The 14,566-nt window shown below is 33.7% G+C and overlaps 1 protein-coding gene across 1 annotated transcript; it reads left to right on the top strand.

Annotated features, from left to right (window-relative positions):
• The first annotated feature begins 11,822 nt into the window (after positions 1 to 11,822).
• Positions 11,823 to 13,986, top strand: LOC139897859 (basic leucine zipper 61-like). The gene is made up of 4 exons (XM_071880574.1): positions 11,823 to 12,381; positions 12,483 to 12,573; positions 12,691 to 12,817; positions 13,596 to 13,986. The coding sequence occupies exons 1-4, from the start codon at positions 11,882 to 11,884 to the stop codon at positions 13,727 to 13,729; spliced, it is 852 nt and encodes a 283-aa protein (XP_071736675.1). The 5' UTR covers positions 11,823 to 11,881; the 3' UTR covers positions 13,730 to 13,986.
• The last annotated feature ends 580 nt before the right edge of the window (positions 13,987 to 14,566 follow it).

Genomic DNA, 14,566 nt, shown 5'->3' with positions numbered 1-14,566 from the left:
TCTTTATAAAAATATATTTGCATATATATTTTCTTCGGATGTAACTATGAATTTAATGAGTCAATAAAATATTCAACTCATTTGATTTATCGTTATTACTAGATTACATAATCTCCAAAACATTAGAGATTACATAATCATCATGTCGAACGAAGAACGATACGTAAAGAAGAGGTAATCGGTGTAGAATGATATGTAGAACAAAGATCATATTCGAAGTTCAGATGATGATGTTGAGGTACGTGGTGCGGATGTGATTGTTGGTGGTGGTAATGATACGGTTGGTATTGATGCTGATGATGCCGTTGACGTCGATGATGCTACTGGTACTGAAAATTGCGAGGTTGATGTTGTTAACGGTACTGGTTATGCTGCTGGTGCTGCTGCTGGTGTTTGTAACCTTCGCACCGTGTTCTCCAAAGCCGTCACACGAGCGCGAAGTTCGTTAATTTCTGCTAGTACACCAGGATGATTGGCGGTTGGAGTGAGCGAATGAACAAGATCCGAAATATGGGATAGGATATAATCGTGACGAGATACTCGAGAAATGAGAGAGAAAATGGTTTCTCGAACAGGTTCGCCGGTAAGTGCTTCAGGTTCGTCGCCAATGGGGCAATTCGGTGGGTGAAAGGGATCACCTTCTTCTTGTCTCTAATAATTTAGTATACTACGAACCCATCCCCAATTCATCCAGAATAGATGATGAGAAATTGGTTGATCCATTCCAGTGACGCTGCCTTCGGAGCCCGAATGGAAATCCATATCAGCGTAGCTGTCGGAGTCGGAGGAATTCGAACTGGACGCGGAGTTCATCTTGTATAGTCGGGGAAATGAATTTTTGGTTTAGAATAGATTATAGGAGTTGGGTTTGGTATTCTTCAATACATAATTTACATATGTATTTATAATACTCAAAATCCCGTGAATTACGGAGAATCTTTGAAATTCGTCAGGCAATGTCTATAGCAACAGATACGCTAGGATACGAATTTTGTCTATACACTATCGATGCACTAAATGCAGTAAGACGTGTCTAGACTTAAGAATACTAAGCAGGCAATTTCTAAGGATGATAAGCAGATGATTTTTGACTAGATATGATAAGCAAAACTTTTGACATGTAGACACGGTCAAAGTCCAGACTCACTAATGCATCCTAACAACTACCAGTTAGACACACTAATGCAAGGCCTCGTTCGCTAAGACCAACGCTCTGATACCACATGAGACGACCCGACCCAATCCATAGGGACGAATACAATAACATATGATAACATTGCGAGGTACTTGACCTCTATATGATACATTTTACAAACGTTGCATTCGAGTCATTGGAGTTCAATAGAGAATATTAATAAGTAAATGACAGATTAGGTCATTTGGATATTATGAAATGTTAGACGAAAATGTCAAATATTGATGTAATGATAGTTTTCCTTTTAAGAATAAATGCAACGTTTGTAAAATGTATCATATAGAGGTCAAGTACCTCGCAATGTTATCATATGTTATTGTATTCGTCCCTATGGATTGGGTCGGGTCGTCTCAACGTTCATAGTGATTACATGGACGAAAACTGAACTTCATCTGGGAATCAGATGAAGCCGCCGGCCTCACCTTCCTGTTGAGTGTTGAAGATTTAAACGAAGCAAGTGAAGGAATATTCTGGAACATTCGTCAGCTTGCAGGCCAAGTTGAAAGATTTAGTTTCCTTTTATCGTTTTGTCTATAAATACAACCCTATTGTAACCTGTAAAGTGTGCACGAATTATTAATGAAATTTTCTCTGGTTTGCACCCGTGGAGTAAACCCTTCTCAGTGATTGGAGTTGGGATATAACCACGTTAAATCCTTGCGTCGTTTACTTTATGCTTTAGTTTTAATTCGTTTGTCGTTCGTGAGTTTAGTGATTGTGATCAATCACTTGTCTTGTTTGGGTCCTAAATCCTAACACTTCCAAGCCGAGTTGAAAGCATGAACAAACGATAGATCTAGGGTTTGTGTAACATGGATCGAGATCTAGATACTTAGTTGATCGCAAAGAAATCGCGGGTATGGTCTTTGTACTCGTGATATAATCTATTATAATTGTCTATGATTACTAATAGATTATTATGGTGGCTCGTAGTGGTAACGGAGTTGGTGGTCGGATCGATAAGTTATGTTGCGGAAGAGGTTTGCAAAATTCGGATGTTCATAAACTGCTGCAGAAGAAAATTCATAGCGTGTTCGTTAACCGTTGGATCGCGATGATATTATAACTGGGGGTTTTCGACACATAGATCTAATTGTGGGAAGAATTTTATAGAGATCGAACCGTTCAATTGAGAGATATGTTTTTTCAAAGTTACAACAACTCAGGTAAGGGTTTAATTGCGCAGCTGTAATAGAAAAATCATTGATGGTTCGTCTACCGTTGGATTGACCTAAAAATTGGACTGTAGGTGGTAGACAAGTAGATATACTCGATGTAAAAACTTGAAAGTGATCTGACCGTTAGATATGGAGTTATGTGTTTTCGAAGTTGACAGCCGTCATGAAAACTCTTAGGGTTTTGTGATTGCGCAGTAGAAGTAGAAAATTCATTGTAAATTCGTCTACCGTTGGATCGATCTGAAATTTTTACTAGTATTGCAAAACAGCCTGTTTTACAGGTGGTTCAAATTTGGTGATGATCGGACCGTTGGATTTTGAGATAAGATTTTTCGAATCTGGGAAGTTTTCAGGGTGAACTTTTCGGGTTTTGATGACGCGAGTGCGAGATAGTTTAGTCTCGAAAACTTCGGGCGATACGAGCTAGATATTTTAGGATGTTGGTTTGTTATAGAGGCTCACGAGAGTGGTTTCTCGTAGGTTTGGGTCTTTCAGTAATGACGCGATTACATCCGAGTTATTATCGACAGTGGGAGTTATCGGGGAAGTTTTTATGCTTGCGGTTTTGAAACGGGATGACTAAAGGTTTTGGGTAATGTTTGGTTCAACAAATGAGCTTTTTCTTTCGGGGTTACCAATTAGGAGTTCTTAGGTGATTGATGGAGTGGATAATCTTGTAAGTTCTGGAACTTAAAGCTTTCAAGATATTGTTGAGAGTGTCGGGAACTCGGAGTGAGTTTGGGAACTGACGAAAGTATCGGGTAAGTGGGAGTTGGACGACTAGTGGGAGTTGTAGAGATGGTTGTGCGATACGTTTCTCTGATTTTCACAGTGTTAGTGCGTCGATTCCGACTAGATACTCGGGTACTTGTTTTACTCTCCAATGGCAAAGAAATTTGCAACTGATCGGGTGGTACCAAACAGATTCTTCTCGGGTAGCAGCGGTTTATTTTTCCTTACTCGTACAATGGGAGCGTGCTTAAGATTGAGAAGATGGGTTTGTGAAATTCATAGCTATGAGGATCAGTGTACCAGCGTGAAAGCGGAAAGTTAAAAGTGTAGATTTCGAGGTTGTGACTGCGTTCTCACTGGAGCCTTGATGAATAGTTTACAAGGGCGTTTGTCAGATTTTTCTGATTGCTGGGAAGGAAAATTAGTGATAAACGAAAATTCTGTATGAGGGTGATCATTGACATGTCGGTGACAGGGTTGGCGTGTCTAGAGTGATGAGTTGAGGCAGTTTTATCTCTTGTTTAAAATCCTGTGATTGAAGTCTCGCACACTTCAATGGTGGCGCAGAAATTGAGAGATGACCCAAGCTAGCAACGAAGATCAGATCATTACTCAGCTATTTGAGTGTCGAAAGTCTTCCTTCCCATTGCGTGGAAGTGCGGCGTGTCCTGAGTGTTTATTCAGCGGTGTTCAAATGGAGTTCCTTAATGGGTGATCTAGAGTTGTTTTGGGTGTCTAACACAATTGACAGGTGAAGATTACGTTTTGGCGAGTGTATTTGAAGTACTCTTTATTGAAAGCTGCTAACTTATTGGTTAGAATGTGCGCGTCCCAAGAAGCTTTCTTGGTGGTATAGATGGGTAGGTTTAACGAAGTCGAGACAGGTAATCTAGTATGGGTTTGTTCAAGATCTTCAAAGTGGGAGATTTGTTGAGTGTTGAAAATTTAAACGAAGCAAGTGAAGGAACATTCTGGAACATTCGTCAGCTTACAGGCCAAGTCAAAAGATTTAGTTTCCTTTTATCGTTTTGTCTATAAATACAACCCTATTGTAACCTGTAAAGCGTGCACAAATTATTAATGAAATTTTCTCTGGTTTGCGCCCGTGGAGTAAACCCTTCTCGGTGTTTGGAGTTGGGATATAACCACATTAAATCCTTGCGTCATTTACTTTATGCTTTAGTTTTAATTCATTTGTTGTTCGTGGGTTTAGTGATTGTGATCAATCACTTGTCTTGTTTGGGTCCTAAATCCTAACACTTCCAAGCCGCCAGCTTGGTGGGAACAAAGCCGCCGGATTCGTGTGCTTTATCCATACAATTTCTGGTTCTTTTCTAGATCTATATGATCGAGTTCCTGTAATGATGTTTGAATTGTTTTGAATCTGTTTTGCTTAAATATACTTGTTTGCCATGCTTAATGATTAAATAACATAATTTTAAGATTGATTAGTACTTGATTCGATGATCTATTATTCGATTCATGCTACTTGTTTAGATCTAGTCCATCAAACTTGTCAAATTGAATTGCATGCAACTAGGTTAAAAAGGTTAATAGTGATAAACTTATTTAATTGGAATTGCGCTTATATAATAGAGTTTGATATTGTTAGGCTTAATCGAAGAACCTTTGTTTGGATTTGTTTAATTAATGATTGCATGAGAACTTAGTAGTAATTGACTTTCAGCTAGTAACTTGAGTTGATCTACTTGGTGTTTAATAGCTTATATAATTTGTTAGTCTATTTGCATGTTAATCCTCATCACAAGATTGATATGTATCATGTAATTGAATTAAATATGAAGAATTAAGATGCTAGTTATGCACATCACATATCTAGCATATGCTTTAAGTCCTACTTGTTGAATGATATGCAACACTTAGCTTAACCTGCTCAGGGATAATAATTGGTCTATGATTATTATTCTGCTTTGTGTTAATATAAGTTATGAAACTTGCCTAATATGATTTCCGTATGAGTTATCCGTTCATGTAATTGCTTTTATTTTTATCTGTTTATTTTAATTCTTCAATTCTTTGTTTTATTTTATTGCTTTGTTTATCTTTAAAGCATCTATTCCCAAAGAGATAAGAATCTATTACATAAAAGACATAAAAATCTATCTTTAATTCTTTAATAAGAATTAAACTAGTTAAATAAAACAACTCTTATCCGCATCTACGCTCTCTTGGGACGATAACCTAAAATACTACATCTGATCGGGTCTTGTTGCTCGTTAGGGTGTTAAAGTGTAATAATAATGGTTTTATAAATTTAAAAGTTGAAAGATAAGTTAAGCACTACTACACACACTTTTGACACATCACTTAACGAGGATTTTAAGTTAAATATAAACAATTTTGAAAATTAAGAAGCATGAATACCCAATGGTTTGGAAGAGCAAGAGGCTCAAGATGCTCTTACCGTTTTTAAGAAATGTATATGAGAAAGTAAATAAATCCCAAATTAAGTGGGAGTGTGAAGTGTGCGACACTTTACACAAGTTAAACTGTCACTCACATTGTGTTGTTGAGTAGATTTTTGACTTTAACGACTTATTATCGTTAAACATATAATGTCAATATTTGTTGATATACGATGATTAAAGTCTTACGCATGAACATTGGTTTAAGATTTAATTATTTTCTTACCTCAAAGTTTGGAGCATATGACGTTGCACCTTACTTATAATGAAAACATCAAGTTGCGTTTTAGATTGTATATGGTTACCATGGTTGGTAAACTTTGTGTTTGCGTCTTGTCCTCTATGGATTGTAGGTTTGAACATGAATAATCATTTATTAAAGGATAACGATATTTTTGTAGATTTTTGATGAATTTCACTTTTTTAAGTGAAGTGGATATATGTGGAAAATAACTCTTTAGATGGAGTTGTTAAGAACGGTTCATACAAGTTAGTATTGAATGATGATCGAATTTATAACCTTACATGATTGTTCACCAAAACAAATATCTATGTGATATTGGTTTTTATTATTTGTTTCACGAAATGCGGTTGAATTCTCTTTAAGAACAAGCTCAATTAGTATTAGTTTTATTCTAAATGATTTTATCGTTATCTAAGCGATAACTAAATAAAATTTCCTCACTTACAACTTCAATATGTTTGAATGAAGTAAGTATGGCATGCTAGTTTAGTCATATTGACTAACAATACTTCTAGTTTAGTCTACAAATTTTTTACTAGCTAGATAGTGATAAAGTGACAACGTGCACTTGTAACAAGCATCGCCAAGGAAAAAGCTACGAAAAATCATTTAGAAAGAAAACTAAATTATTTATTCTACTGCACTTGACTCATTTGAATTATGTGGTCTTATGAACGTTGGAGAAAGACAAATGACATATTGTTAATAATTTCCCCGTGTTAGTTGATTTCTCGAAAATTCAAAGCGTTGGATTAAATTTCAAAATTATTTGAATATTCTTGAGAATCAACTTAAGCGAAAAATTATTAAAAACATATACTCCGTATAAAGGTCCAATCGAGGATGTGAATATCTTGTGATTAGTTCATAGCACTGTGTGATGCTAAAAGTATTCAAACGTCATTTTTTTACTCCAATAACTCCACAGCAAAACGATGTTTTAGAAAGTTGAAATAAACGCTCCTTGAATTGGTAAGGGCGATGATGGGGTAATGTAAAATCCCACAATCGTACCTAATTGAATGTCCTTGAAAATTAGTAACTTCCACACCATATAAGTTATGGAAAGATTATGACCACAATTAAAATGTCATAGGACATTAAGGTTGTGAAACGTATATATTAAATTTATAAAAAAAAAATGTTGAAAAATAGGTCCAAGAGGTGTAAATTTGTTTTAACCAAGTACGTTAACAATCAAGAGATTATATGTTCATACGTGAACATGTCAGTGGGAGTCTAAAATTTAAAACTTGAAATTTAACATTCTTGGAAATGAGTTTCCAAAGTATCTAGATACAAATATAGATTCGTTTCTATTTGGTGCCACATAATTATCTCATCTGAGTGGGAGAAATTTGAGAAATAATGTTAGAGAATTTGTTTATCTATACATTCCTCAAACTATTGCGAATGAGAGTAATTATGATTTGAGTGGGAGCTTATGAGATACCAAGATTTAGGCCAACATGTAGCAGAAGGCTACAACCAACAAGAAAAGTTTACTTAGTGTGAACCCCTTATCTTTATCTTGGTATAATTTCACCAAGTTAGGTTTATTCGGACCATAATGACAAACAATAGACCTTGAATTACATTATATCATTGTAAATAGTCTTAACTTCTCAATGAAGAACTGTAGAAAGAAATCAATGTGTCGATTTCTTCAACAATGGCCACAAACATATGGTTTGTAGATTTTTTGAATTAATCTATGGCCTCAAACAGTCTTTGAGAAAATGGTATATGTACTTTCACAATGTAATCATATCGAATGATTTCATTATGATCAATAAGGATCATGAGTATATACTAAAAGGTCTAAATGTTTATTTTATCGTTATATGTTGATGATATTTTTGTGACTTGAATCAATAAGAAGAATGTTATTGTGAGAGAATTTTCATGTATTCTTGAAATTAGAATTTAAAGAGATTGTTCAAGGAAGTTAATATCTCTTTCCTAAGAGCTTATATTAACAAGATCCTTGAAGATGTTATATAATCTCACTGACAATCTTATGGTGAATATTGAGCATATCTTTTTGTCCTTAGACTCCAATATGAAATGAGCAAATGAAGTTTATTGTTTAAGGTTGGAAATCCTTTGTACGTTATTATATGTACAAAGTTGATTACTTTCCATTTAGAATGGAAAGAAATTAAAAGGCCATGAAAAGGATACCAAGTTATCTAAGTAGTAATGTTAGCTTATTGTGCCTTGACAAAAATGATTTGCAAACAAAAGGATATACAGATATTGACTAGGCTGGTTATCTCATGGAGTAACAAGTATTAGTCATATGAAGCCTTATTTACAATGTATACTGATTTTTAATGTGAAATAAGGTATAATAAGCTGTGTAGCTTAACCAATCTTTTAAGAAACTTGGAGTTTATAACAAAGTTATCGATTGAGTAATAGTTTACTCAAATAGTTAGTACTTTGTAGTTTATGAAAATGATTCCAAGGTCCATTGTAAGTCAAGCACATAGTTGTAAATGCAAAATTACTTAGAGACACGGGTGCAAGAGTTTTAGTAAGTATGTAGTACATATCTACAAATGAAATGGTTGCAAATCATTTGAGAAATTCATGCCTAGAGAGATATGTTTATGTGACATGTCACGTCTCAGGGGTTGCGTAAATTTTGAGATTGTATTGAGTTTTATTTTTCCCAACATATTTAGTGTTTAATATCCATGACAATGTGTTTGTCAAATCTTATATATAAAGCATTATTGTGAGAAAAGTATGTCGGATAGATTGGTGATCAGCCCACTCACATGGGTGATCAGCTTCGTAAGCTTAATAGTGACTGGTGAAATAGCGCATTTTAAGTATATTGTCTGAGTGACAATTGAGCACAAACTTAAAATATTTGATGCTACAGTTGTAACATTTACCACAATATGTGAATTATTTAAGTTTCACATTATCTGTCTTATATATCCAGATGTGAGTTCTTGTGAGAAATATGTGTTTTGATGAGTAGATGAGTGAACTCGAGTTTGAACATCGAGTGTGTTTAAACTATCATATGTACAACATTGATTTAAAGACATACCTCTATTGGGAAAGGAGAAATGTTGCAGCATGTGATTCATACCACATGTGATCAAGACGACCAATAAGGGAAATAGAAGAAAACGATCTCTAGTTCAATGTTATGTGAGTCCCTTGAGGTATTAGCAACCTCAATTAATATCCTTATGACTTTTTCTTGTCTCTTGAGGCTTAGTTTGATGTTTGCTATCTTAAGACGTTGCTTAAGGGTTATGAGCGATTCAACCTGGCAGGACGTTCTTAGAAAAGCAAGTTGGATTAAGGCCAAAGGATTCTAAGAGAAAGGAAGATCATTTGAAGTTCACATTGATTTGTATTCACCGTCCAACCAATTATCATGTCTTAGTGATAAATGAAAATTGGGAATACAATATGGTTTTATGAGCAAAACTGAGATCATGTAAGTTATTAATGTGATTAATGATCTAGGATATTGCATACAAAAACTACTCTTGTCATTTTATTTTTGAGACGCTATATATTCCTAACAGGTGTATAGCACTTGTGCTCTCAACGTATGCTGGTCGCACGACCTATTTTTCCAGTATGAACTGTTTGCCAGTTACATGATTGTTCTCTCAAGATATAAAGAGTATATCAAATCAGTTTGTGTGCGAGTGGGAGATGTTTGAACTTGGATCTAGTTCGATCCTGATCCAATCCGCCCACTAACTTCCTAGGTACTAAATATCATTATGTTAGTATTTATTTTGATTAAGTATCCATTTGTATTATTAGTTAATTAGTATTAACTAACTATTAATATGGTGATTAATGGAGACTCTTCATGTACTATGAGTTTCATTTTAGTGATCCTATAAATAAGGATTCCATCACCTTATTGAAAAAGAAATAAGTAACACATGCTAAACAAAGAGATAGACAAGATAATGTTCTTGTCAAGTTCGTGTATGGTTAAGGTAAACATGATAAGGGAATCTTACGTTGTGAACAAAGAAAGCTTTTCGTTCGTGATTGCTTTAACCGACCAGTGATCTAAACATCGATCCTTTTCGCTTTCGCTACAATTTCGGGTATGTCTCGAATCTATACTTTCTACTACAATTATATATATACACACACACACACACACACATATATATATATAAAAGACACTTTGTGATACACTTTTGTATTTTGGCGGGAAAATGCTCGAAAAAAATAATATATAACAATTATCGTGTTTTTCGAGCGTATTTTTAGGGATTAGAAATTAGGGTTTAGATATTAGGGTTTAGAAATTTAGGGCTTAGAGTTTAGATTTAAGGTTTAGATTTAGGGTTTAGATTCAGGATTTAAATTGAGTTTTTAATACGAACGGTTTAGAGTTTAGGGTTTAGGGTTTAGTGTTTTGGGATTAGTCTCTAAACCCTAAACTCTAAACCCTAAACCCTAAACTCTAAATCGGGCTATATATTGACAAAAAGTACTTCACAAAACATGAAAAAAAGTCCGAAAATTAACATTCTTCAAGATCAATATTATCTTGAATCTTATTTTTGTCGATCGTTTTCCCGTCTAAATAATAACACTGAAAAAAAGTTCGAAAAAAAATAAAGAAAAAAAATTTGATTCCCCCTGATTCCCCAAATTTGTTACTTCTCAATTGATCCTACCCCTATATATATATATATATATATATATATATATATATATATATATATATATAAATGAGATGTTCGTTTAGGCTCGCAAGTTTGTTAGCTTGAAGTCGATTACTAAAAAAGCTACAAAATATCCTTGAGCTCGTTTAAGCTCGGATCGAATCAAGCTTTTAATTAGTCGAGCTCGGGTGATTCGCGAATAACCTCGGTTCATTTATACCTCCGAGGGATTGCACCCGACCGATAATACAACGAATAATAATTTTTACATATATTATTGCATTAATAGGTGAAAATCATACATGTGTAATTATGATCAATGTATGAACACATGTTATCCATATCTCAAATATTGAATGAACACAAATAAAAAGGAAACAAACGAAAAACTAATGTTAAATATATATTCACTAGATAAACTTTTAGGGAGATGATATTTCCAACATCATTTCATCCTTTTTCTCTAAAATACTCCTCCATAAATTATAATAAAAAGTTATTAAAAAATTATGTAAGTTTATTATTAATGGCATTTTAAAAATTTCAAGTGGAACAAGTAAAAATCAAAGTGGTAATATCAATTCCCAAAGTTTTAAGTATATTAACTGAGTGCATATATCTCCTACCTTCTGGTAAACAAAAATGATATTTAAACTTTGACATGTTAATTTAAACATGTAAACTAAATATTGTAGATGATAAATGACTAATCAATTACACCATGTTGTTTATATATAATTATTCTAGATCAAAGTATGTACACAAGTGTGAATAAAGAAAGATATCTAGGTGTTGAGATGAACCTTCAGAAGAGTTCACAATGGTTAGCGTTATTATATCTTCGCGAGAGATCTTACAAACATTACTAGTATTACAATTTGAGATGGTTAAAAATAGGTAAGAAATAATTACGAAATAACCGGTTAGACTAGTTAGCGTTATAATATGTACATGATGTGTCGTATTCAAACATTACTTGTACCACACCTTGAAATAGTCAAAGAAATGGTTGAAAATAATCAAACATGTAAGTTTTTTTCAAATTCAAACGTTAATTAAAAATGTCTACAATTATTACATAATCATACATGTAAGTTTTTTTCGAATAGTGTTGTAGATTATATTCCGGCAATTAAAATAGCGCGCTTTTTCCCCGGTTGCAACTAATTTAACTTACCCAATTAGCTGTTGCTAGCTGTCACCTCATCATCTTTTCTTCCATGTGATCTCCAAACCCCATTTCAATCCCACCTCTTATTTACCCTTTCACTCCAATATTTAAATTAAATCACATTAATTAATTCATTCAACCAGATTACTTTATCACTATTCATATCCATCCATATTCAATTTCAATCTCCACTGCCATTTCTTTTGTTTAATTCTATCACTTTTCAAACTTATCTAACAATTACACCTTCATTCGATCTATTCGAATGGCGCAATTGCCGCCAAAAGCACCAACAATGGCGCAAAAGTTGCCCTCATTCGGCTACCAAATGCCGTTAATCGCCTCACAGCCACCGAGCTGGATCGACGATTTCATCGATTATGCATCCGTCAAAAGAAACTCGCACAGGAGATCCTCTAGTGATCCAATTGAGTTTGTTGAAACTCCGTTTAGTAACGAAAGTAGTCGTAACGAGTCATTAATTCCTAGCTCGAATAATAACGGTTTTGATCGTTTGGATGACGAGCAACTAAGCTCCATGTTTTCCGATGACGTCACTAAGAATCTTCACTCACTGCCCGATCAAAATAGCGACAGCGAGGAACCTAATAAAACGACAACGTTTCAAGAGGTTCGACTGAAGAATGAGCCCGGAGAGGTAGAAGATAGTGGTAATTACGAAATTGAGACGGATTCTGTAATTAAGCCTCAGGTTACTTTTTCAAGCGATGGTAGCACCATTGTTGATCCAAAAAGAGTCAAAAGGTACAATTCGTTTAACCTAATGTACAAATGGTTACTTGTTTTGTTATATCTCTTGCTTGAGCCACAAGCTACTTAAACTAATCGAATTGAGTAATTGTCAGGATATTAGCAAATCGTCAATCTGCTCAAAGATCAAGAGTTAGGAAATTGCATTACATTTCTGAACTCGAACGTAGCGTTACAACTTTGCAGGTAATAATTTTAATTTGCACAACTTATTGTACATTTGTACGTGAAAATGGTTGGATCAAATTTACTCCGTAATTAATAGATTTTAGACGAATTATGAATGTTGATTATTGTGTGAAGACGGAAGTATCGACGTTGTCACCACGAGTAGCGTTTTTGGACCATCAGAGATTGATTTTAAACGTCGATAACAGCTCGCTTAAGCAAAGGATTGCTGCTTTGGCTCAGGACAAGATCTTTAAAGATGGTAATGAGATCGATTAATCTTCACTTTGATTGACGAAAACAAATGATCATTGATTTCGATTAGTTTCGTTTTTATTTGTATAATCTTTATCAATTATTATATAACATAAACAAGTAAAATTAAAGTCAAAGTTGAAAAAAATATTTTCAAAAGTCAAAATTAAATATGATATTTATAACAGGACGGAGGACGGAGAGAGCAATAAATAAATTATTGAGCGTAATAAATGAGGTAAAGTGATGAGTTGTTGATATTTAATAATTATTTTTTGTAAGTAAGCAATATTTTGTAATCTATAAAATAGTAAAATTGAGTGAAATTTTTTTCAATGGAGGGAGTATTTATTGTTTAATTTTAGTTAAATTTGATTCATATTCAGTTTGATGATTGTCTATACTAATGTTTTAAGTCGCTTTATTAATTGGTTCCTTTATGGGAACTGTACATATTTCCTATTAATGCTTCAGGTTAATATTAAATAAACTTGAAAGTTAGTTATTGAGTTGGTCTTGGGCTTAGTGTACCATTTAGGTTTTTTTCCCCTACATACTTGTATTTTTTTGTATCTTTTTTTTTTTTTTTTTTTTTTTTGCTTTCAAGGCTCTTCCAATGTAATATGTTGTTTTTTCTTCATCGTTCCGATGAAGGTTTAATATATATATTTCTTTTTCGCCAAAAAAATATAAAATATAAAAAAATATAAAATATAAAAAAGTTATTGAGTTGGTCAGAATAATAAAATTACCTGCATTAATGTAAAGTTTGGTTAAAATTGCAGCTCATCAAGAAGCATTAAAGAAAGAAATAGAAAGATTAAGAAGAGTTTATCATGAACAAAACATGAACAAGGCAGATAACACCACTGATCCAACAGCACCATCTGTTAATGGTACCGATCAGGATGATGAGTGACATTTAGATCTTGAAATTAGATATTGCAAGAGGATGACAATTGACAAATAATGGTGCTAAACTGCGCCCATGCATGCACGTGATGTGTTTTAAGGCTTTTGGGGTGAGTGGTCCCGTGATTGGCATGTGACTGTGATAATATAATAACATGGCTTCTTTTATGCTTTGGGTCACTATAAGAAGAACCACAAGGTTATTTTTTTTATTTATTAATTATTTATTATTTAGATTGTTGTTCATAGAGATATTGTTTATGATTTCACCATTTCTTTTGTTTCTTTGTAATTCATTAATCTTCGATTATATTTTCCTCAATCGTAAAGCTTTCATCAGGCCATGTTAATTAGTGATTTGTTATAAATATAGTAGATTATAACTACCTTTAATGGTCTATATACTTATTATTAACTTATACTAATCTTATAAGAATGAAAGAAAGAAGAATAGAGAGAGAAAGGAATGATATATTGAGAAAATGTGTATTTACAAGCTTTCATTGATGTAGTATTTATACTAAAAATTGGCCATCTATATTTGACTTTGTTTACATTTATATTATATTATAACACTCCCCCTTAGATGACAATTTTATTAAAGAGCAACTAGTACTGCCTCGTTAAAAACCTTGCTAAAGAAAAACCCAGTGGGATAAAAACTTTAGTCAAGGGAAAAAGAGTGCAGTATAGAGTTGACTCCCCCTCAAGTAGACATCGCTGAGTCGTCACATCTTTTGAATATGCCTCATGCCAATATTGTGAACGTGTGTTCTGAAAACAGCAGTTGGAAGTGCTTTGGTTAAAAGATCGGCAGAGTTTTGCTGGATTGAACAAATCTCAT

The sequence above is a fragment of the Rutidosis leptorrhynchoides genome, chromosome 3 (assembly GCF_046630445.1).
Source record: "Rutidosis leptorrhynchoides isolate AG116_Rl617_1_P2 chromosome 3, CSIRO_AGI_Rlap_v1, whole genome shotgun sequence".
Classification (NCBI taxonomy): Eukaryota; Viridiplantae; Streptophyta; class Magnoliopsida; order Asterales; family Asteraceae; genus Rutidosis; species Rutidosis leptorrhynchoides.
The sequence above is the reverse complement of the archived record's forward strand: the minus strand, read 5'-3'. Positions and strand labels throughout refer to the sequence as shown.

Excerpts from the sequence above, each read along its gene's own strand:
- LOC139897859 (XM_071880574.1), top strand. The coding sequence starts at position 11,882 with ATGGCGCAATTGCCGCCAAAAGCACCAACAATGGCGCAAAAGTTGCCC. Across the intron at positions 12,382-12,482 it reads GATCCAAAAAGAGTCAAAAG|GATATTAGCAAATCGTCAAT; the intron begins GTACAATTCGTT and ends AGTAATTGTCAG. Across the intron at positions 12,574-12,690 it reads GTAGCGTTACAACTTTGCAG|ACGGAAGTATCGACGTTGTC; the intron begins GTAATAATTTTA and ends TATTGTGTGAAG.